Source organism: Sorex fumeus, unplaced genomic scaffold (assembly GCF_029834395.1).
Source record: "Sorex fumeus unplaced genomic scaffold, SorFum_2.1 ptg000003l, whole genome shotgun sequence".
NCBI classification, from domain to species: domain Eukaryota; kingdom Metazoa; phylum Chordata; class Mammalia; order Eulipotyphla; family Soricidae; genus Sorex; species Sorex fumeus.
In genome coordinates, this window is record NW_026606060.1 from 53,753,980 (window position 1) to 53,774,874 (window position 20,895).

The following is a 20,895-nucleotide window of genomic DNA, read 5'->3' on the forward strand; positions in this document are numbered from 1 at the left end:
GTAACTGACCACCCCAAGTAAGCTGTTTTTGCATGAGTGATACTTGGTTCTCAAATTGGAACATCAGTTTGCTAATTTTGAACATTGACACTATGCTAGAGAATCCAGATCATGCTAGTGTTTCTGAGGCATCCCGGACAAAACATACTAAATGGATAAAAATGTCTTCATATTTTGGATTAAATTAAGGGAGTCAGTTTCTTAGAAATGATTCACATAAATATTAAATGTGCCATTTAATAGTTCAGAAAAAAATAATTCAAGGTCAAACTTACCAACTTTACAATAAACACCAATTTGTATTTTAAAACATAATTAGTCATACATTATCTATTTACAAATAACTTAAACACTGCCCCCAAACCAAGTTTTGACTGGTCCCCAAAACTACCAAATCCACCGCAGTCTTCACTAGTGAGTTTTTCTCTGCTCTGCCGGAAAGCAATAAGCTCAATCAGCAAGTAGTCACTCTTCAACATTTAATGGTGCCACAGGGTTAAACATTGGTCTTCCTTTTTTAGCTTGAATTTTACCAAAGTTAGCCTCAAACTCTTTTTTTGTTCCATTTAAATTTGCTAGATGTCCATCCTTTATTTTGTAACCTAATGAATTCAATTTTCTTATCCTATATTGTACTATCTGTGGTGTTAATTCAAGAACCATTGGCATCTCTCTTAGCTGAGCTATAGAAACTCCCTCTTTCAATAATCCCTGAATTCTCTCTTCCAAAACTTCAACAGAATAATATAAAAGAGCAGGACACTTTAAAATTAATTCCTTCAGGTCATGATCTGTGCAATTAAAAGCATTTTTAGAGAAGGAAATACTGCTTTCTATACTTCTTGGGCAAAGTTGAAAAAGAAATCCTTTGAGTTTAGATAGAAGTTGGAGAATTTCCAGGTTGGTGAAACCTTGTTCCCGGAGAAAGTCAAGGGTCTCTCTTATAGCTGGAGATGAATTTAAGAAAATAAAAGGGTTTTGGCTTAATAATTTTAGTAGCCAAACTTTCATATTAGCCTCAGAGCCACCTAAATTTAGGTAACTTTCTTGGAGAATCTTTATAATATCCTTATTCTTCTCAACAGGATTATGAAAAATGTTAGGTGCAGTTGTCAAAAATCTGCTAATGACCACATTTTTGAGTCCCAGGTTTTGAAAGAACTCAATGTTTAGCTTTCGTCTTTCTGGGTCTTTAACAGTAAAAAAAGATTCTGGAAACTGTTCTATTAACTTGATTAACTCTTCTTTGTTTTTACAGACCAACTGCCAGAGTTCTTTCTGGGTGCGGACAGCCGTTGGGCTACAGACGATTGCTTCTGGGCAGCGTTCCAAAATACTGGCCACAGCAGTCTCATCAGCACCCAGTTGTTTTAAAATATCTGCTATTTCATCAACATAGGTTTCATCCTCCCAAAGTACCCATCCTTTCAGTCTGCGGATTTTCCTAATGTCAACGGAAAATTTGTAGAGTTTTTCCACCGTTCTTTTGTTTTCTTTGTCTGACTGTCTATCAGTTGTATAGGGGAGGCAGTCTAATAAAGGTCTGTAAGTTGGAGGTGATAACATCTTTCTGACAGAACATAGCCTGTAGGGCTGGGATCTCATTATTAACTTCCAGAACATGCTTTTATAATCCACTGGCTAAATTCCACTGTCCTGGATCTCCTGAGTGTCTACATCATACCTGCAAGAAAGAAAGTACATGCTTTAATCTAAAAGGAAATAACGTTTAGAATTCAAATACTAGGCCAGAGAGTTGGCACAGAGGCTAAGGCCTTACATGTAGCTGGCCTTTCTTTGATCTCTAAAACTATATATGGCTCACCAAGCACCCCAGGGTTACTCCTATATCCCTGAGCAGCACAAGATATGGCCCAAGAATCAAAGAAGAAAAAAATAATATAAAAACACTAACTTTTAGTTCCTGAGGGTGTTCTTGAATGCCCTGGTTCTGTCACAAGAATATAGAATGGAGCTAATTTTCAGTTTGCTAGCAGCTCTTTTTATTTATAGGTTTGAAAGAAAGCTTCAGAAAAGCATTTTCAGTCCCTGCCTTTAATAATGGCATTGTTCTATATGCCAACAACTCTTCATTTTCAAGACTGTCCTAACCAATCTGAATAGGTCATTATTTTCTAAGAAAAACTGACAAGTGGTAATGTTCTTATCTTGGTTAACAATTTGCAGTAACAGGTCAGTGCTACCACATTCAAAGTAATTGAAGACATGGGAGTATGTTTTACTTCTACTGGCTTCAACCGGAGTTTCAGATAATTCCTACAAGCCAAGATATAAATACTAAAGTTACTTTACACATTTCTAAGATGATTATGGCATTTAATGAGAAGAACGTACAGAAGCACTAAAAAAGGCATGGACAAACCAGGCTGGAGTCCTGTACCCATCTCTTCATGGGATCCCACAAACTCAAGCCGTACATCTATACATGCAAGGGAAGGGAGGGCTCCTGATGTTAACTTACAGGGTCATCCAGGGAAAGTTATTTACCCTCAGGTTAAATAAGCAATGATCAGAACAGTACCTTGATAGTGCTTATGATTTTTTAATATATAAAGGGCATCTCTGTATATGAAAGTTAAGTTTTAACTCAACCTATACAGAGAAAATTGCAAAGACTTACAATTTTCCTTAATAATCACTTAAGCCAGGGCCAGAGAGATAGTACAGTGGGCAGGGCAGGGCAGGGCACCAGGGCAGTAGCTGACCAGGGTTTATTTCCAGATATCCCATCTGGTTCTCTTGAGTACTGCCAACAGTGATCCTTAGGCACAGAGCCAGGAGCAAGCCTTGAGCACTATCAGGCGTGGCCCCAAAACAAACAAAACCAAACCTTCAATGCATAAATAAAATTTCTTATGCTGGCGCCCTACTGGATAGTCAAATAATCTCCCATAAACCCAGTTTGGTCAGGGAGTCATCTGGGGTTGGAACAGTGTTTGACTAAGCACCAGATGAGTAGTTGCATTAGCATGGGGCTACCTTAAACAAAGTGACAGATCACTAAATGATAGAACCACACTGGCCATGGCAAGACGCTCCTGTCCAGTGAAGCTCAGGGAAAAGCAAGCCATTTTCTGTTCACTCCTGGGAGAACTGTCATGTTCAGAATTGCTCAACTGTATTCTCTAAATACAGAATACAGAGCTGTCTCCCTGGGTCCCGGTCCTATTATTTTCTATAATATGCTGAATATCTGGCCATGCATCATATTCCTTTTTCTAGGATAAATTCCTCAGAGTAGGCTTACTGAAGAGATATGGAAAGCCAATTGTTTATTATTATTTGAAAAATGAGCATTGCTGATTTTCGCAAAGTACTATTAATCTCTTACCAGCTTCAATTTGGATATGGATAAAGCAAATATAATAATAATTTCACTTTTTTTCTTGAGGGCCACCCCTCACAGTGCTCAGGGACTCTATGTGGTGCCAGGTTTTCAAATCAGGATTTTTTTTTTTTGGCTTTTTGGGTCACACTCAGCGATACTCAGGTTACTCCTGGGTCTGCACTCAGGAATCACTCTTGGCAGTGCTCAGGGGACCATATGGGATGCTGGGGATCCAACCTGGGTCTGTTGGGCAAACAGGGCAAACAGGGCAAACACCCTACCCTCTGTGCTATTGCTTTGGCCCCCAAATCGGGATTCTTTTCTTACTAGTATAGCAGAGCTGTGTTTAGTACATTATTTTGTTTTTGCTTTGGGGCCACACCCACTCTGCTCAAGGTTTATTCCTGGCTCTGCACTTAGGGATTATTCCTGTTGATGCTCAAGATACAATATGGGATGCCTAGGATCACACCCATGTTGGCCATGTGCAAGGCAAGTGCCCTACCCGCAATACTATAGTACCAGCCTCACTATGAGTAGTTTTAATTCCTCTCTCTTTTTTTACATCTATAATTTCAGCACAGCTCTCTACTTTCTCTGTAAAATGCACATTTGACTTTCAGGACTTCCCACTTTCCTAGTTCCTCTGAGAGATTGTCTTTAAAGGTGGGTTCTCAACTTTTTCTTACCTTCCAGAGAGCCTGAAGTCCTCATCCAGGATGCCAGTTAATACAGATGGACTTCACTCCAGCTGCTTTTCAAAATGTCTTATTGCCTCCCTGCAATAAACTTTTTAGTGGTACTTTAGAAAAATGACATAGAAATGAGCATAGAAAGTAAAAATGCCTTTCTATGCTCCACAAAGGCCTCTCTGCACTCTGTCCTGTCTCCCTCTTTCATAACTGCTTCCTTTCAGACCTGGGCATCTACATTTCCCCACCAACTCTATCTAAGTGTTCTGTTCTCAGGAAAATTTCCCTCTCCCTTATGAATAGGTAGTCTCCGGTTCCCATCACAGGCTTTCATGGTACCATAGCGGCAGCTGTTCACATGTTCTTTCTGTCTCGGCCCTCAACGCCATTCCCATGGTCCCCTAGGCTGGCAGTACTGAACAGGAGGCATTCCTGGGCAGGCTAGCTTTGTGCATGCTCTTTCCAAGGCACCCAGTTCTTGACCCTAATGTAGCACCTACAACACAGAGTTCTTCACTCATTGTGTACCATTGGGTTGGGTTTGGTATTTAGTTCAAGTGTGCTCGGCACTGTGCTAGACATTAGTTCTTCTAACAACATTTTTCAGAACTTTGGATTTAAGGACCTTCAGAGAACCTAAAGGCAGCTAGAAATTGCAACCTGGATCTGAGGGTGAAGGAAGATCTGTACTCACTCCATCTCGCCCAAGATTTCTGCAGTGGGGCCCGTTGCACGAGGCTGACCCAGGTTCTATCCACAGCATCCCATATGGTCTTCTGAGTACTGCCAGAAGTTAATTTCTCAGTACGGATCCAGGAATAACCCCTGAGCATTGCCAGTGTGACTCCCCCACCCACCCCCCAAAAAAAAAGAAAAAAAAAGAAGAAAGATTTCTGCAGGATTCATAGGCACACAGTACCTCATCAATGGAGGACAGGCTCTAAGAGCTGTTCTGTTTGGACATTTTATATCTCTTTTTATAGTTTATTCTATGGACTGATCTAAGAATTTGCTACTGAATAGATTTTCTAAATGGCCTCAAATTGCTTAAGATTTGTAAACCAAATGTATTTACATTGATGGATGGTTATAAAGTTCTTGACTATTAAAGGTGCTATCACTGTCACTGTCACTGTCCTCCCATTGTTCATCGATTTGCTCGAGCGGGCCCAGTAACATCTCCATTGTGACAATTGTTACTGTGTTTGGCATATCTAATACATCACAGGTAGCTTGCCAGGCTCTGCCATGTGGGCGAGATACTCTCGGTAGCTTGCCGGGCTCTCCGAGAGGGGCGGAGGAATCGAACTCGGGTTGGCCATGTTGGCTGCGTGCAAGGCAAACACCCTACCCACTGTGCTATCGCTCCAGCCCAAAGGTGCTATATAACTGCAAAATAATCATTTGAAAGTCAAATGCCTCTGCCAAACTTTATACTACAATAAAAAAAAAACCCCAAATTGATCCACAATATTTTGAGATCCAGCAAAGAACTTGTTTCATAGAATAAAATCAGTATTTGCCAACTGAAATGAAATAAACATCCCAACTTCTGTTCTGGTCTGTTTTTTGTTGTTACACCCAGCACTTTTCAGGGGTTACTCCTGGCTCTAAGCTCAGGAATTACTCCTGGTGGGCTGTGGGGACAATACAGGGTTCTGGGAATCCAACCCAGGTCAGCTGCCTGCAAGGCAAGAGCCCTACCAGCTGTACAATTGCTTCGGGCCCCCAACACACCAACTTCTGAGGCCACTTAATGCAGTGAGTAGAATTCAGGGATCTCAGCTGTGTTGTAACTGTGGAGAAGCATTTTACATTTATGTGCTTCAGTCTGAGGGTTAGGAAAGTGGGAACACTATCCTGGGTGGCTGGGAAGAGGCAATGAATCACTGCCATGACCTGCAGAGTAAGTAGAAAACTCTCCATTCACACGAACTCATTAAATCACCACCACAGCCCATCTGAAAGCTGAGGAAACATGGCTGGCACCCGAGAGACCCAGGTCTGATGTTCCAGCACCACACGAATCTCCCACCGATCAGCAGCACCACCATTAAATAACCCCGAGACACCTCGGGGTGTGCTTCTGCTGCCCCCCTGCTTCCAAAGTGAAGAGAACGATGCAGGAAGAGTAAAAGGGCAAGACCTTGGACTCAAACCTAACAGCTGGCTCCAGAGTTCAGCTCCGAGCTCTGCACCAAGAAATGCACTTGGGGAGTATCTGTTAAGTCTCCATGTGGCCTATTTCATACTTCACGTTAAAAAGCATTTTCTGAGACCCCCAAATCCACTTCTTCAATATGAGCAATTCTTCTTATTTATTTTTGTTTTTAATGAATCACCATGAGATAGTTATGAACTAACAAAACTTTCGTGATTACGTTTCTGTCATACAATGATCGAGTACCCATCCCTCCACCAGTGCCCATTCTCTACCACCAATGTTCCCAGTATCCCTCCCCATCTCCCCCCCGCCCCCCACCCGCAGGCACATTTCCTTTTACTCTGTCCTTTTGGGTGTTATGGTTTGCAATACAGGTAGTAAGTGGCCATCATATTTGGTCCATTGTCTACTTTCAGCACGCATCTCCCATCCCCAGCGAGCCCTCCAAGCATCATTCAACTTAGTGGTCCCTTCTCTATCCCAGCTGCCTCCTTCCCCCCTCCCCCCCCCCCCCCCCCATGAGGCCGACTTCCAAGCCATGGTGCGATCATGAGCAATTCTTATTTTGAATACAACACCGGGTATCTTAATTATGCTTTTTTAAATAACATATACCATCTACTGACAGTTTCGTGTTTGCCCCCATGTGTATAAAGATAGGGAGGACCCTAGAGATGATCTCGGGGAGCGCTATTAAAAAAAAAAAAAGCCAGGGACCGATCACGTGGGGCCTGCTCTTCCCCAGAGAAACTTTCGATGCAACCTGAGCCCGTGATCGGCCCGGCCCAGTGCTAGCAGGCCGGCTGGCAGGCCGGCCGGGCACTGCAGAGCCAAGGGCGGAGGTTGGGGGGGAGGGGGTTCTCTGACCCTGCGGTCAGTCCCGAGACGTGGTCGACACTCACCTGTGGTCGTCAGTCCTGTGCCGGGCACGCCGAGTCCTGGACACCACTCTCAGTCCTTCCTCCTGCCCTAGAGGCGCCGGGCTCGGAGCTGCCCGTGAACTTGGCCCCGCGAGGGAGGCCGGCCGGGCCGCCCGCCCTCTGCCCGCAGCCAATCCGGGCTGGGATGCGTGAGCTCGCCCACCTCGGGCAGCACCGACGCAGCCAATGAGGACACCAATCCGCGGTCTGGGCTTTGCGTGGTGCGTGCGGGGGGCGGGGCGGGGCGTGGGAACCCGCCGGCTGCGCGTCTTTCCCCCGTTTCCACCCTTTCCGTCCCAGCATGTCGTTTTAGTTCTCGTTCTTTGTGGGGGAACCCCACACCCCTTAAGAGCAAAGACGAGAGGGATGGAGGAAGACCGAGAGCGCAAAGGGCACGTATCCCACCCAGAGGCTGCTCCTTCGGCACTGCACGGCCCCCCTAACCGCCAGGAGTGACCCCCGGAAAGAGAGCGGTCCCCCCACCCTGTAACAACATGTTAGTGATCTCCTATCCAGGGGCTTAGTAGCCCCAAGGTAAGATAACAATTTGCACACATTTTCCTCTAAGGAAACCTTCTGGGATCATTTTTAGTTGATTATTCGTAACAGGCAAGACAAAATAAATTTATTTAGCATCTGCCTTTGGGGGCAGGCTTGGGGGCGGGTGGGAAAATTCGAAATAATGGTGGTAGGAAGGTGTAATGGGGGTTTGGCGTTGGTGTTGAAATATTGAGTGCAATCAATTATTGTGAATAACTTTATGAAAATAAGATGTAAAGAAATAAAGAGTAGCCCCTGGGCACTGTGGGCATAGCCTCAAAAAAAAAAAGAAGGGGGGGGGAGAAAAGAAAGAAGGACCTCAGAAACCATTTTCTATGTAAACTAAGCTAGATTCTGACCCTCTCCCAAACAATCCAGCAAGTCAAGAATTTACCAATCCAGCAAGTCAAGAATTTACCAAACAGGCTGCATGCTCTTCATGCCCGTGTCCTCCCTGGCACACGCATTTCTCTTGCTTGTCTCTAAATCTCTGCTTGTTTTCCTCCACCCTGGAGAGCGCTGTTCTCTTGGGACACATACTTCTCCTCTTTCCCTCCCCTCCCTCACATCTAAGTAAGTTTTCGTTCAATAAAAACGATCTTGCTTCACTTTTTAAAATTACCAAGTAAGTGATAAAAAGAAAACCCCTTCTTAGGATCTTGGGAATCTATCTAGCCATCTCCCACCTCTTTTTTTTTTTGCTTTTCGGGTCACACCTGGCAATGCTCAGGGGTTACTCCTGCCTTTGCACTCAGGAATCACTCCTGGCAGTGCTCAGGGGAACATATGGGATGCTCGGAATCGAACCCGGGTTGGCCGCGTGCAAGGCAAATGCCCTACCCACTGTGCTCTCACCCCAGCCCCATCTAGCCACCCTTCCCGCTACCATCACTCCTCCTCTCCCTCAGGAGTCCTGGAACTGTCTTTATGTTTCCCTCCAGGGGTGGGATGCACGGAGGCACTGTGGGGTATGACCAAAATAAATATTTCTCCCCCATCACAAATATGTCATTTGAGGGACTCGTGAGGAGTTTGTGCGACATCAGGCTGTGCTCAGGGCCTTCTTCTGCCTGTGCTCAGAGGACCAACCACACGTGATGCCAGGGGCAAGGCAAAAACCTTGCTGGTTGTACATTCTCTCTGGCCACATTCAGCGTAAATATTTAAACAGTGCATTTCTAGAAAAATATAACTGGGGGGGGGGGGAAGGATGGAGAAATGGAGACAAGAACCTAGTCTAATTCAAATTATCTATAGTAAAATTATGTTTAAGAATGTGGAGTGATCATGAAGTTTCACCCCATAATATCCTTAGTACACAAGGGATATATATATGTTATTATTTTTATATTTAAATGAATGTATTTCAAGTGACTATGAAAACATAGTCACGGAGGGATAGCACAGCGGGTAAGGTGTTTGCCTTGCATATGGCCAACATAGCCAACCCGGGTTCGATTCCTCCACCCCTCTCCGAGAGCCCGGCAAGCTACCGAGAGTATCTAGCCCGCACGGCAAAGCCTGGCAAGCTCCCTGTGATATATTCAATGTGCCAAACACAGTAACAACAAGTCTCACAATTTGTTGTGAGATGTTACTGGTGCCTGCTCAAGCGAATTGATGAACAATGGGAGGACAGTGCTATGAAAACATAAGATTTTGCATAAACGTATTCAAATCTTGTTTCCCTCAACTGAATTGGGGAGGGGGGCATCCCAAGTAGAGCTCTGGGTGGTCCCTGGACCACCCCAAGTGACAATCACTGCGTCAAATGGATGCCAGGAAAAGTGATTCTCAGGCTACGTAGGGCTAGAGGGAAGGGGAATGTGTTAACAAGGATCAAATTTAGGGCCTTGCATAGGCTGTTACCCCTGGTTCCCTCAACTCAATTTCCCAAGCTGCCAGCACAATTTATGACAACACAATACAGACGTATCTGCAGAACAAATGAAAGGATTTGAATCCCTAAATTAATTTCAGGGTTTTTAAGGACACAGGATTCAAATTTGTTATATCTACTCAATTACAATACAGAGACTAATAGCGCTCATGTCCTTGTCAGTGACTCTTATTAGTTAAAATTTAGTCTTGACTGGAAAAGTAAAAAATAATCTTAAAAACCCAAAATTCTCACCCATTTGAAAGAATTAAGCTTATGAAGATAGTGTTCCTCCCCCCAAATATTTATGTATATTTGTACTGAGTATTTTACTGTCCTGGATGGTGATGATAGATGTCTGTAAATGTCTAAATACTGTATGTACACTTGGATGCAAAGACTAGAATGTGAGGTATAGGTGTCAGGAAAAACAACAAAAACACACCCCTGCCCTTTTTTCATTCTGTTTTTATGCCACATCCAGCACTGCTTAGGGTTACTCCTGGATCTACAACTCAGGAATCACTCTTGGTCATGGGACCACATGGGATGTCAGAGATCAAACCCGGGTCAGCCTCATGCAACGCAAACACCATACCTGCTGTGCTATCTATCTCTCTGTTTTTTTAATAAAACATTTTCCCCCTTCTCAGAAATGAAAATGATCAGTCAGCGTTAATTCATTATCCAGGATGAGTCACGTATCAGGAACTGTTAGGAGCACTTTACGTGTAGTATGAAATAGATATGAGTATCTCATCCATTTTATAGATAAGAAAAAAAGGTCAAGAAGGTTAATAACTTGTCTGAGATCTCAAAGCTGCTGAAAGGCAGACCATGAAACTGACTACATAACCAAGCTCTTATGTGTTTTCCTATATAACTAAATCACTGTTAGACCCATTACTTGAAAAAATAACTTTGTGTAAAAAAAGATCTTTATTTTAGATAACTTTACAAAGCATTTAAATAACAATACTATTATTTGGATCAATCTTGAAAAATGCTCTTCTGTTAAATATATGCTAGCTATTCCTTCAAAATGGTGACACATACTTTAAAGAATCTAATTTATAATCATAGCTTACATATCAACGCTCTTCCCTTATCTGAAACAACAACAGAAAAATACACTAAGAAGCAGGGTTGGGGAGATAATGCAGTAGCAGAGCCCATGACTCCATGTGTGAGGCCCTAAGAATGAATTTGCAATCATCCACCCCCCCCAAAGTTAAGAATATAAAAACAAAAACTTCCAAATACAGAAGATTCCATACATGTGAGTACTTTAATAACAAGGTCACTTCAGCTGTTAACAAACAGGAGGAGACAAGGACTACATAACACAAGATATTTCCACAAGTTTTGAGTCAACACAGTCATATATAAGGGTTAAAACACATACTGTCTATGGTAACATAGGCTCTAACTACTAATTTGACTACACACATTTTCTAAAACATTACTGAAGATTGCAAACATAGATCCGTTTCAAGAAAATGTTATCCTAAAATTTTAACAAAGTCTCTTAAGAAAGTTTTCTAAAAACCTCTTATTCTCCCATACTGACTCTCAAAACTTATTTTTATCATAAATCCATTTGCAACCTTAAGCTTTACCGTACATCAAAAATTATCAAAAATATACTGATGGGTCTATGCTAATTGTGACTATATTTACATGAAGCAAATTCTTTGACCAAGTTCTTTATATACAAATCACCATTTCTTCTATGTGAAATTCATTAAAAAGTTAAAAACCACAAAAAATGTTATTAGAAACAATGCATTTTAAAATGTAACTATTTTCCATCAATGAAGAACATTTTTAAATAATTTAACTGAAAAACTACTGAACTCCCCACCAACTTCAGCTGCAACAGCATCTTCTTCCTAAATGTTTTCTGTGATTTAAGGGGGGGGAAAAAAACACTAGGTAAAATTTTATTGCAAGGAATTAAATAATTAAAAATTTGAAGAGTGTCTGCTGATCTTCTCAAGGAATTCACAGTATAATTAGCGTGGCATTAAAAACTAAATGATAGGGCCAAAGAGATAGTACGGTGGGTAAAGTACTTGCCTTGCATGTGTCCGACCTGTATTTGATCCCCAGCACCACATACAGTGCCCCATGGTGCTTAGAGAGATCCCTGGGTTCAGAGCCAGGAGTAAACCCTGAGAACCACCAGGTGTGGTTCCAAAATTAGACTTAAACTAAGTGATAATTTTTTTAGAAATATGAGCTATTGGGTTAGAGAGGTAGTACAGTAGTACAGCAATAGGGTATTTGCCTGTTGTTTATTTTGGTTTTCTTGTTCATTTATTTTGGTTTTTGGATCACACCCACCAGTTCTCAGGGTTTACTCCTGGCTCCGCCTCAGGGGACCATATGGATCCCATATGGGATCCCTTATGAGCCCCATATAGAATCAAACGTGGGTCAGCAGCTTGCAAGACAAGTGCCCTACCTTCTATATTATCGCTCTGGCCCTGACTTTTTAATCTTAAAGGTCACTGATTTTGATGACCATAAAAATGAGTGCAACACTTTGTCAGACTGATTTCTTTGTCAAAAGTTGATTTGGTATCACTGAAAATATTATACCTCATATCCTATTTGAAAATAGAAGTCGATTCTATTTTGGAAATTATCTTAATTACACATACCTCAAAGCAAGATATACAGCGCTGAAATAGTTACCTAGTTAGCTGTCTGTCGCTGGACTTTAGGACTCTGCCTGTCCTCTTCCTGACTTGGACGTTTCCCACTGCTGAGACCAGCGCATGAGGAGCTTCTTCCTACACATTTAAAAAAATGTATGTTTTGCAAGAGGTTCTTGGGACTGAGAGGGAGTACACTGGTGATGGGGGTGACATTGGAGATATGGCATGAGGAACCATTAATAGTAGCACTGTAAACCAGAGATTCTCAATTTAAAAAATTCAAAACCATCTGTGTTTTAGGCTGAAGAGATAGCTTAATGGGCTGGAGTGCAAAAATTGCATGCAGGAGACCAGGGTTTAATCTCCAGCATCATGTGCGATCCCCAGAGCACTGCTGGGACTGACTTCTAAACACAGAGCTGGGAGTAACCCCTGAGCACTGCCAAGTATAGTTCCCACCCCAACACAAACAAAAAAGATATTTCAAAAATTGAGAGCCCAGAAGAGAGCCCAAATGTATATAGAAAACTAATTCATAACAAATTAACAAGCATGGAATGGAGTAAGAAAGTCTCTTCAGTAAATAGGTATTATAAACATTGGCCAGGGACATGCAAAAGAATAAAACTAGACTATAATCTTATACCGTATATAAAAACTAATTCAAAATGCGCCGGAGACCTAGCCCAATAGGCTGGGTACATGCTGTATGATGTGCAGGATGCCAGGTTTGTTTCCCCGGTATCACAGCCCCCACCCTCACGCGCCAAGCAGAGAGGCAGGAGCAGCCACCAATTACTGCCAGGCGTGAGGGTCCAGAGAAACAGCTCAACAAACTGGGTGCATGTTTAGCATGCAAGAGGTGTGGAGTCAGTCTATGGCATTGCCCGAGCACTGCCATGAATGACCCCAAACACTGAACCATAAGTGGACCCCCAAAACCAAACCAAAAAGATTGAAGACTTCAATGTAGATGTCAACCATAAAATACTTCATGCAAAACACAGATGACAATGCCAACCAAAAGCAAGAAACAGAAAAACAAAAATGAACTGTATAATCTTAAAATTCTGCAAAACTCAGGTAAGGTTCTTGCTTTGCATGCAGCGGCCTAGGTTCGATCCCCAGCATCCTGAGTCTTGTCAGGAGTAATTCCTGAGTGTAGAGCCAGGAGTAAGCCGTGAGCATTGCCGGGTGCACTCCTCACCCACCAAAAGAAAAAAAAAAAAGGAAAAGAAAACTTAAGATACAATCCGGAAATAAAAAGACAATCTACTAAATAGAGAAAAATATTTTTAAATCACTTTTCTGACAAGGGTAAAATATTGTACCAAATGCATAAAACACAACAACAAAAAAACAGCCTAGATAGAAAAATGGACAGAGAATCCGAATCTGTATTTCTACAAAGATGGCCATTAAGTACATGAAAACATTGTGTATCATTTCTTATTAGGAAGATGTAAATCAAAATGAGGTATCACTTGACGTCAGAGTGGTTATTATCAAAAAGACAAAAAGTCAATTCCCTCAAACCATTGTCAGCACAGAAAGAAAAGCCATTGATTTCTTAAATAGGAGTGGGTTACAAATACAGAAATGAGTTAGCCCTGCCAGCCAAGACCTACATGCACCCCAAACCAACAGCCCCAGGAAGAGAAGAAAGTAGCAGTTTTGCATCATTGACTGGTGCAAATGGCAAACTCTTAGAGTCATCTGTTTCCAGGGAGAATCAATAACCAGGAACCATATACTGCTACCCACATCTGCCCCAAACTAGACCTTGACCAATACTGTCCACATAGCACTTAAAACAATGAAGTGGAAGGATTAATTTACAATGATGGATTATGACAAAAGTCAGAGAAGGACTCCAAACACAGAAGAGCCCTCTACATTCCCATGAGGAATTCAAAGCAACAAAGGTTAAGCAGCACTGAAGAATAGAGAAGAGCTTCAATGAGAAAAAGAAAAAAACTTTAACCAGAGGTCACGGAATTGAAGAGCTAATTTGGAGAATTACAACCCACAGTGATGGGAACAAGCAGCAGACTAACAAAAAGCAAGAGGGCTGAATCAATGTGCTGGGGACAAGAGGCAAGAAATCGTCCAAAGAGGAAGATAGGAAAAAAACAATTTTAAAAATGGGGGAGGGGCCAGAGAGATACTAAGCAAGTAGCAGATAGCAAGAGATACAAGTAAGCACTTTCCTGTCATGTGCCAACCCAGATTCAATCCCTGGCACCCTGTATGGCTCCAGGAGTGATCTAAGTGCAAAACGAAATAAGCCCAGTGTACCCCCCAAAACCCCGTTCACCAAAAATACTAAGTGGGGGAGGCCAGAGAGTTATCACAGTGGGTAAGGAATTTGCCTTAAACACAGCCAAACCAGATTCAGTCCTGGCACCACATATGCCCCTCACCCCCAGAGTGATCCCTGGGCAGAGTCAAGAGTACACCCAAGGTACAGTCTGGTATGGCCAAACTCCCTCTACAAAAAAAAAAGGGTTAGGTGGGTGGGGGAGAAATCAGAGACTCTGGATAGTCTCTCAGCACTACAGGGTGTGGTCCAAAAACAAGACAAAGGACTAGAAGTTCCATATGACCCAGTAATTTCCCCCACAGGTATCTATCTCAAGAACATTGAAAGAATACATAAACACCTATAAACACCTAAAAGAGTTAAAAGAAACTATGCACAGTATTATTTACAACCATCAAGATCTGGAGACAACCCAAGCGCCCAACAAGGGTGAGTGGAAAATAAAGTTGTTGCATATATATGCAATGGAATACTATTCAGCTGTGAGGAAAGTAGTCTGCTGCAACTTGGATGGAACGGAAGAATATTATGCCAAGTGAAGTCAAAAAAGAAGACAAATACTAGATTATTCTGCTCACGTATAGCATACAAGGAAACAAGGGAGGAAAACAATTCCCAATGGAAACAAATCCTGAGATGCTGCCAACGGAACAGTAAACAGAGGCTATAAAAGCAAGAGTGGGAAGGAAAGGGAGACAGAGAAAAAGGGATTGTTTGGGGACAGCGGTGAAGGATTATTGATGCTCTTAGTCGGGTTAGCATAGTACAACTTCAAGTATCAACCAATAAATAAAATGAAAACTTGTGAACCGTATTACCTCAATAAATATTCCTGGAAAAAATAAGACAAGAAAAAAAGGAAAAACAAGTGTTGAAGAGGCTGTAAAGAAAAGGTAGCTTTCATGTGTGGTTGCTCAGAATTTCCATATGGGTGCAGCCATATGCAAAATAATATAGCGATGTCTTGAAAAATTAAAAATAGAAATTTCATATGAAATTTATCCCATTTCTGGGATTATTTAAAAAAGCTTTTATATTTTTAAAATAGATAGATATGCCACTATGATCATTATTGCATTACACACGATAGCCAAATAAAAACAACCCGCCAGTGGCAGACTGGCTAAAGAAGATGTGGAACTGGCTACAAGGAGAGCTCAAAAGGCTGAGAGCAGACACTGCTGTGGGAGGCCCAGGTTTGACCTGAGCAATGTATGGTTCCCCAAGTGTCACTGAGTAACCCCAAGTGGAGAGACTTTGAGCAGCTACAAAGCCCTGCCACAGGTGAACTGCCCCCCCCCCCCAAATTGAGTGGAAAAATTAAAAAAGAAGATACGGTGCATATATGCAATAGAACACGACCCATCATTTTTTTTAAAAAAATAAAATCCTTGGGGCTGGAGAGCTAGTACAGCAGGGAGGGTGCCTACCTTGCACATGGCCAACCTGAGTTCGATCCCTGAAATTCCATGTTCTCCCGAGCACCACTTGGAGTGATTCCTGAGTGCTGAGCCAGGAATAACCCCTGGGCATCGCTGGGGTACCCCCCAAACAAAAACAGAGCAAACAAGAACAAAAATTCTTCTATTGGTTACAACATGACACAAATTTTAAGGGTATTTATTGTAAGCAAAATTATTCAGAGAAAGAAACCAATGCATCCTGACTCCACGCCAGACTGTCTTCACCGGGGCAACTTGGAGGGGGGCAGGTTGTTTCCTTCCCCACTCCAGCAGAACCCTGGCAGCTGAAAACATCCAGAGTCCAACCGCCACCATGCTCATGGCCACTCTCCACTGGCTCGGACGAGCCTCACCCATGAGGGAATTTGCAGAAAAACCCAGATATGCGGGACCTGTGACTGAAATCGCCAAGCTTCCTCAGAGAGGGACTGGGTCTCCTCCTTTCAGCTCCCAAGTTTTCCAGTAGCTTGGCAGTCACACCCACAAACTGCCCCTGGAGCCATATAATCTCATCAATGGCCAAGATCCAGAGACTCAGAAATAAAGCTCCCAGAAGAGAGAGACATAGACCTTACCCATGAGTGAATCTGCTCTATAATTGTATTCTAAACTTCAGAATTTCTGGAGCACCTGGCCACAAATGCGGCCACACAACCTCCCTTACTATGTCCCACTGATATACCAAGAGTAGCACACATTTGTCTGGGTTTAACATACATGCTTGTTATCTCTCTCTCTCTCTCTCTCTCTCTCTCTGGTTATCTCTTATACAAGGACTTAATGACTCTAGGATGAAATACAATAAAATTCTCATGGTGGTGGGATTGATATTTGGATGGTAAATGCAATGAATTATTGTGAACAACTTTCTAAAAATAAAATAAAAATAATTAAAAAAAGAAATCACTGCATCACTCATATGTGGAAAATAAAATTAAAAAAAAAATGAACACCCTCCTCCCCACCTCAGCCCCTCCACCCCCCACCTACACACACACACACACACACACACATACACATACACACCTCCTAGGGGTCAGGAGATAGTAAAGGGATTAAGCACTTGTCTGGCACACAGCAAACCTCTGCCACAGCATGGTCTCTCAGCAATGCAGGCCGTGGCCTCTAAACACAGACCCAGGTAATCTTCTAGCATGCCAGATGAGGCCTCAAAACCAAACTAAACTGAAACAAACACATACTTTGACTACGTAAGCAAAGTAGTGGTTAAGAGAAGGGAGGAATGGGCAAGGATATAGGTGAAATGGCACTGCTGGGTGTGGCACTGGTAATCTCAGAGCACAAACTGAGTCCTGGTGGAAGTGTCCCAGGTACCCTCCCCCAAGCATGCCACATGTGGCCCCTATTAAAAAACAGAAGCCCGTGTTTTCTCTGGATCATATCTCTTCCTCTCTCCTCTCACTTCTCTAAATTTCTTACAGTAAGAATTGTTTACTTTTACTAAATTTAAAAGGTAAAAAGGGGAAGGGGGTGATCGGAAATCAAATTAAAAGGCTCAATTATATGCAAAACCTGGAAACTAAATTTTTAATGGCAAATGAAATATAGTATAGACCAATGCTGATTTATAATTTTGCACACTTGAAACCTGAGGGTATCTCGCCCGCACGGCAGAGCCTGGAAAGCTACCTGTCACGTATTCATATGCTAAACACAGTAACAACAAGTCTCAAAATGGAGACGTTACTGGGCCCACTCGAGCAAAATCGATGAACAACGGGAGGACCATGACCATGACCACACCTGAAACCTAAAGGTTAATAAACGAAAAAATGTTTAAGATACAAAAGATAGGGAGAAAGCATGCTCATATGTTTCATTCTTACCTTGCTTTAATAAATGAGTTTGCTGACTGTCTCCATAAGCATAATGTAAAATACCACTCCCTTGAAAGTAACCTGATGGTATTTGAAACACAGTAAAATTACTTAAAATAAATTCCAAGTTATATGCATTAAAACTACAGATTCAGTATTTGTATTTAAGTTTGTTTATGCCTTAAAGACCAAATTCAATCTTTCATATGAATAAAAAAAATCAGACACTGAAATCAAGAAAATTAATGTAGGCTCATAGGAATGTTGACTAATCAAAGGCAAATCAATGATAACCATTTTCTTAAAAATACACTTCTTTACTGACAATTGGGACAATAAAAATCAGGCACTGGACCATAAAGGCATAACATAGGGCAACAGTGAGATAAATACAGATTTCCTTCACTTCTTATCCCTCTTTTCCACACACCTCCTTCAGTGTCCATCTGAAACTTATGTCCTCAGAGACCAAGGTATAAGGCCCTGACAGATGATAGTCAAACAACTTAAGTCACACGAAGTGGAGGAAACACAGACAATGTAAGCTGGAGCTGAACTTATACCATCAACCTTTCTCAAACAATGTTATAGCAGCTTGGGTTGTCACAGAAAAGTAGGTTTTAGAGAACCATGTTTGTCATTATGTTCAGATAAAGGAAAAACCCTGAGAGGTGTGACCTCATGGCCTGAACAGGACAATCTGTTTGTCACTGATTTTTTTAAAAAAATTGTTATATTTAGAAAAATAAGAGGTAGGGAGAAGGGAGAGAAAATACACAATGTAGGTAGTAATGCACCCACTTATTTTAATTACAATGAAATTTTATGCTCATCAATTTCTACTGTGTAAAGAAATTCAAATCAGGAACTTCTATAGCTGAAGGGATATAGCTTCACCATAAATTAATTATATTCCCTGTAGATACTTTAATTCATATTATTTTTAAGTCTCTAGTCTTTCATCCACAATATGGTTATGTCTACACTGAAAATGTTCAGTTTGGGGACTTAAGAGGTTAAAGGTCAGACAATGGCAAATTCTCCACTGAATCTCCTATTCTCTTCCTGATCTCCTATCCGAGGGCTTCCCGAAATGGTGATATTTTCAGTGTGTGGCACTGTACAACATAATTTAAAACTTCACACAACAGAGTGAACTTATTTTCATATAAAATGCAAAAATAAATAAATGGTTAAAATGCTGCTAAAATGCTAGTAAGTTAGAAAACAATAAAAATAAAATGCTGTTCTATTATTTACTTTTTATCACAATTACACACACACACATACACAGAACTAGGGCTAAGGGTATTGCCTGATGGCAGAGAGTATGTCTCACATGTAGGAGAATCCTAAGTTCAATTTCTGGCACCAAAACACAAAACACTAAGGACAAAGGACAAAGATGAGTTAGGTGCTAGGCTGAAGTTGATATAGGATTCTGTGAGGACACTGAGGAAAGAAAATGTAATTTTATTGGTAGATTCACAATGGTAGCCCTTAGGTTGTAATAAACTATATTAATTTAATTTTCTCAATTAATTCTTCTTTCGGTTCTAAGATAAATGAGATTAATCTCATAAACAAAATACAAAGCTAAAGTAGATATACACACAAAAAGAATGCAAACTGTAATTCTGCAAAAGTTCAAAATAATCAAAATTTTAGTGATACACATCAGGAGAGTGGTTTTGAAAGGTCAGTGAGATAGTGTTTGATTCCCTGCACCACTTATGGTCCCCCAAACCCTGTCAGAAGTGAACCCTGAACTCAGAGTAAGCCCCAAGGACAGGTGGGTCTAGCCCATAAACGAAACAAAAAATATATGCTTCACATTACTAGGCTCAATATAATTATTAGAAATTTCTGTAAGATGTTAAGATAGACTTTCTCTTCAAGCTTGTTCTCTCTTAAATGTCTCTCATTTGCTTGTCTGTTTCTTTGTGTGCCTATTTCCACTCTATATAAGTCTAATTCTCTCTTTTTACACATTTATGCTCTTCTAAGTAAGTTTCATTCATTTAAAAGCTACCCTGCTTCAGCAAAAGAAAAGATATGGTTATAATTTCTTTATTTTAAGAGCTACACCATAGTTACTTAGGACCCTTTCAGTCCCTGATTCATGAGTACCAATACAACTAACATCTTTTTATTTATTTATTTTTTCTTTTTGGGTCACACTCAGCAATGCTCCTAGCTCTGCACTCAGGAATTACTCCTGACGGTGCTTGGGGGACCATATGGGATGCTGGGGATTGAACTCAGGCCAGCTGCATGCAAGGCAAATGCCCTTCCTGCTGTACTATCGCTCTGGCCCCAACTAATATCTTTTGGATCAGAGAGAGAGAGAGAGAGAGAGAGAGAGAGAGAGAGAAAAGGGGTTAAAGTACTTGCCTTACAAATGACAGACCAAGGTTCAATCCCTGGCACCGCCACATATGGTCCCCAAGTACAGCCAGGAGTGACCCCTGAAGAGAGCCTGGAGGAGTCATTGAGCACCACTAGATGTGGCTCCCCACCCAAAAATAAATACAAATTTTAAAATGTTAATATAAATTACATTTTCATGAAATTTACAGTATAAAAGAGAGTGAGCACAGAGTCTTGCTTAGTCAGTTAACTTATGACTAAGTCACTCACACACACACAAATAAAGTACTCACAAATCCCCATATCCTTACATCCTCAACAAAGATTAAGAGCACTTTAATTTCAAGAGTAAAACAAACTTCAAAGGTTTGTTTTAGAAAAATAAACTCCTTTTAAAAGGATAGAAAGTTTCTGTAAAGAAAGAAACGTTTGCTTCATGTTATGCTGTCCCCAATAGTAACAAAAATATCTTTCAGTTATAGGGACCAGAGAACTAGCTCAGGATGTCTCTTGCCTTACATGCAGCTAACCCCGGTTAGTTCCCCAGTACTGTATACAGGTTCGAGCACTGCCTCAGTCTCTGAGAACAGAGCCAGGAGTAGGCCCCAAGTACAAATGTGGCACCAACCCCCTCCCATTCCCCTTAAAGAACCTTTCACCTATAAATTTCTAATGTAAAGAAACGTGTCTGTGC

The 20,895-nt window shown here is 41.5% G+C and overlaps 2 protein-coding genes across 9 annotated transcripts in view; both read right to left on the minus strand.

Moving 5' to 3' along the window:
• Positions 1 to 211: 211 nt before the first annotated feature.
• On the minus strand, positions 212 to 7,218 carry MTERF2 (mitochondrial transcription termination factor 2). 5 transcript variants are annotated; one of them, XM_056116569.1, is made up of 4 exons: positions 7,108 to 7,163; positions 4,736 to 4,824; positions 4,039 to 4,128; positions 212 to 1,684 (listed from the first exon to the last, which is right to left on the minus strand). In XM_056116569.1, the coding sequence occupies exon 4, from the start codon at positions 1,621 to 1,623 to the stop codon at positions 466 to 468; it is 1,158 nt and encodes a 385-aa protein (XP_055972544.1). In that variant the 5' UTR covers positions 1,624 to 1,684; positions 4,039 to 4,128; positions 4,736 to 4,824; positions 7,108 to 7,163; the 3' UTR covers positions 212 to 465. The 5 variants fall into 5 exon arrangements, with proteins under 5 accessions (XP_055972544.1, XP_055972531.1, XP_055972525.1 ...); XM_056116556.1 differs by having other exon boundaries at positions 4,039 to 4,138; XM_056116550.1 differs by lacking the exon at positions 4,736 to 4,824 and having other exon boundaries at positions 4,039 to 4,138; positions 7,108 to 7,218.
• Positions 7,219 to 10,814: 3,596 nt separating this feature from the next.
• The window catches only part of CRY1 (cryptochrome circadian regulator 1), a 63,415-nt gene continuing 53,334 nt past the window's right edge, over positions 10,815 to 20,895 (minus strand). The window contains exons 11-13 of one of the 4 annotated variants that reach the window (XM_056115259.1): positions 17,841 to 17,912; positions 12,245 to 12,342; positions 10,815 to 11,447 (exon numbers count right to left, since the gene is read on the minus strand). In XM_056115259.1, the coding sequence (XP_055971234.1) occupies positions 12,245 to 12,342; positions 17,841 to 17,912 (170 nt within the window). In that variant the 3' untranslated portion in view covers positions 10,815 to 11,447. Of the gene's footprint in view, positions 11,448 to 12,210; positions 12,343 to 17,840; positions 17,913 to 20,895 lie in introns of all 4 variants that reach the window. The other 3 variants (XM_056115258.1, XM_056115261.1, XM_056115260.1) reach the window with 3 other exon arrangements.

Coding starts and splice junctions, on each gene's coding strand:
- MTERF2 (XM_056116550.1), bottom strand. CDS start 1,623: ATGTTCTGGAAGTTAATAATGAGATCCCAGCCCTACAGGCTATGTTCT.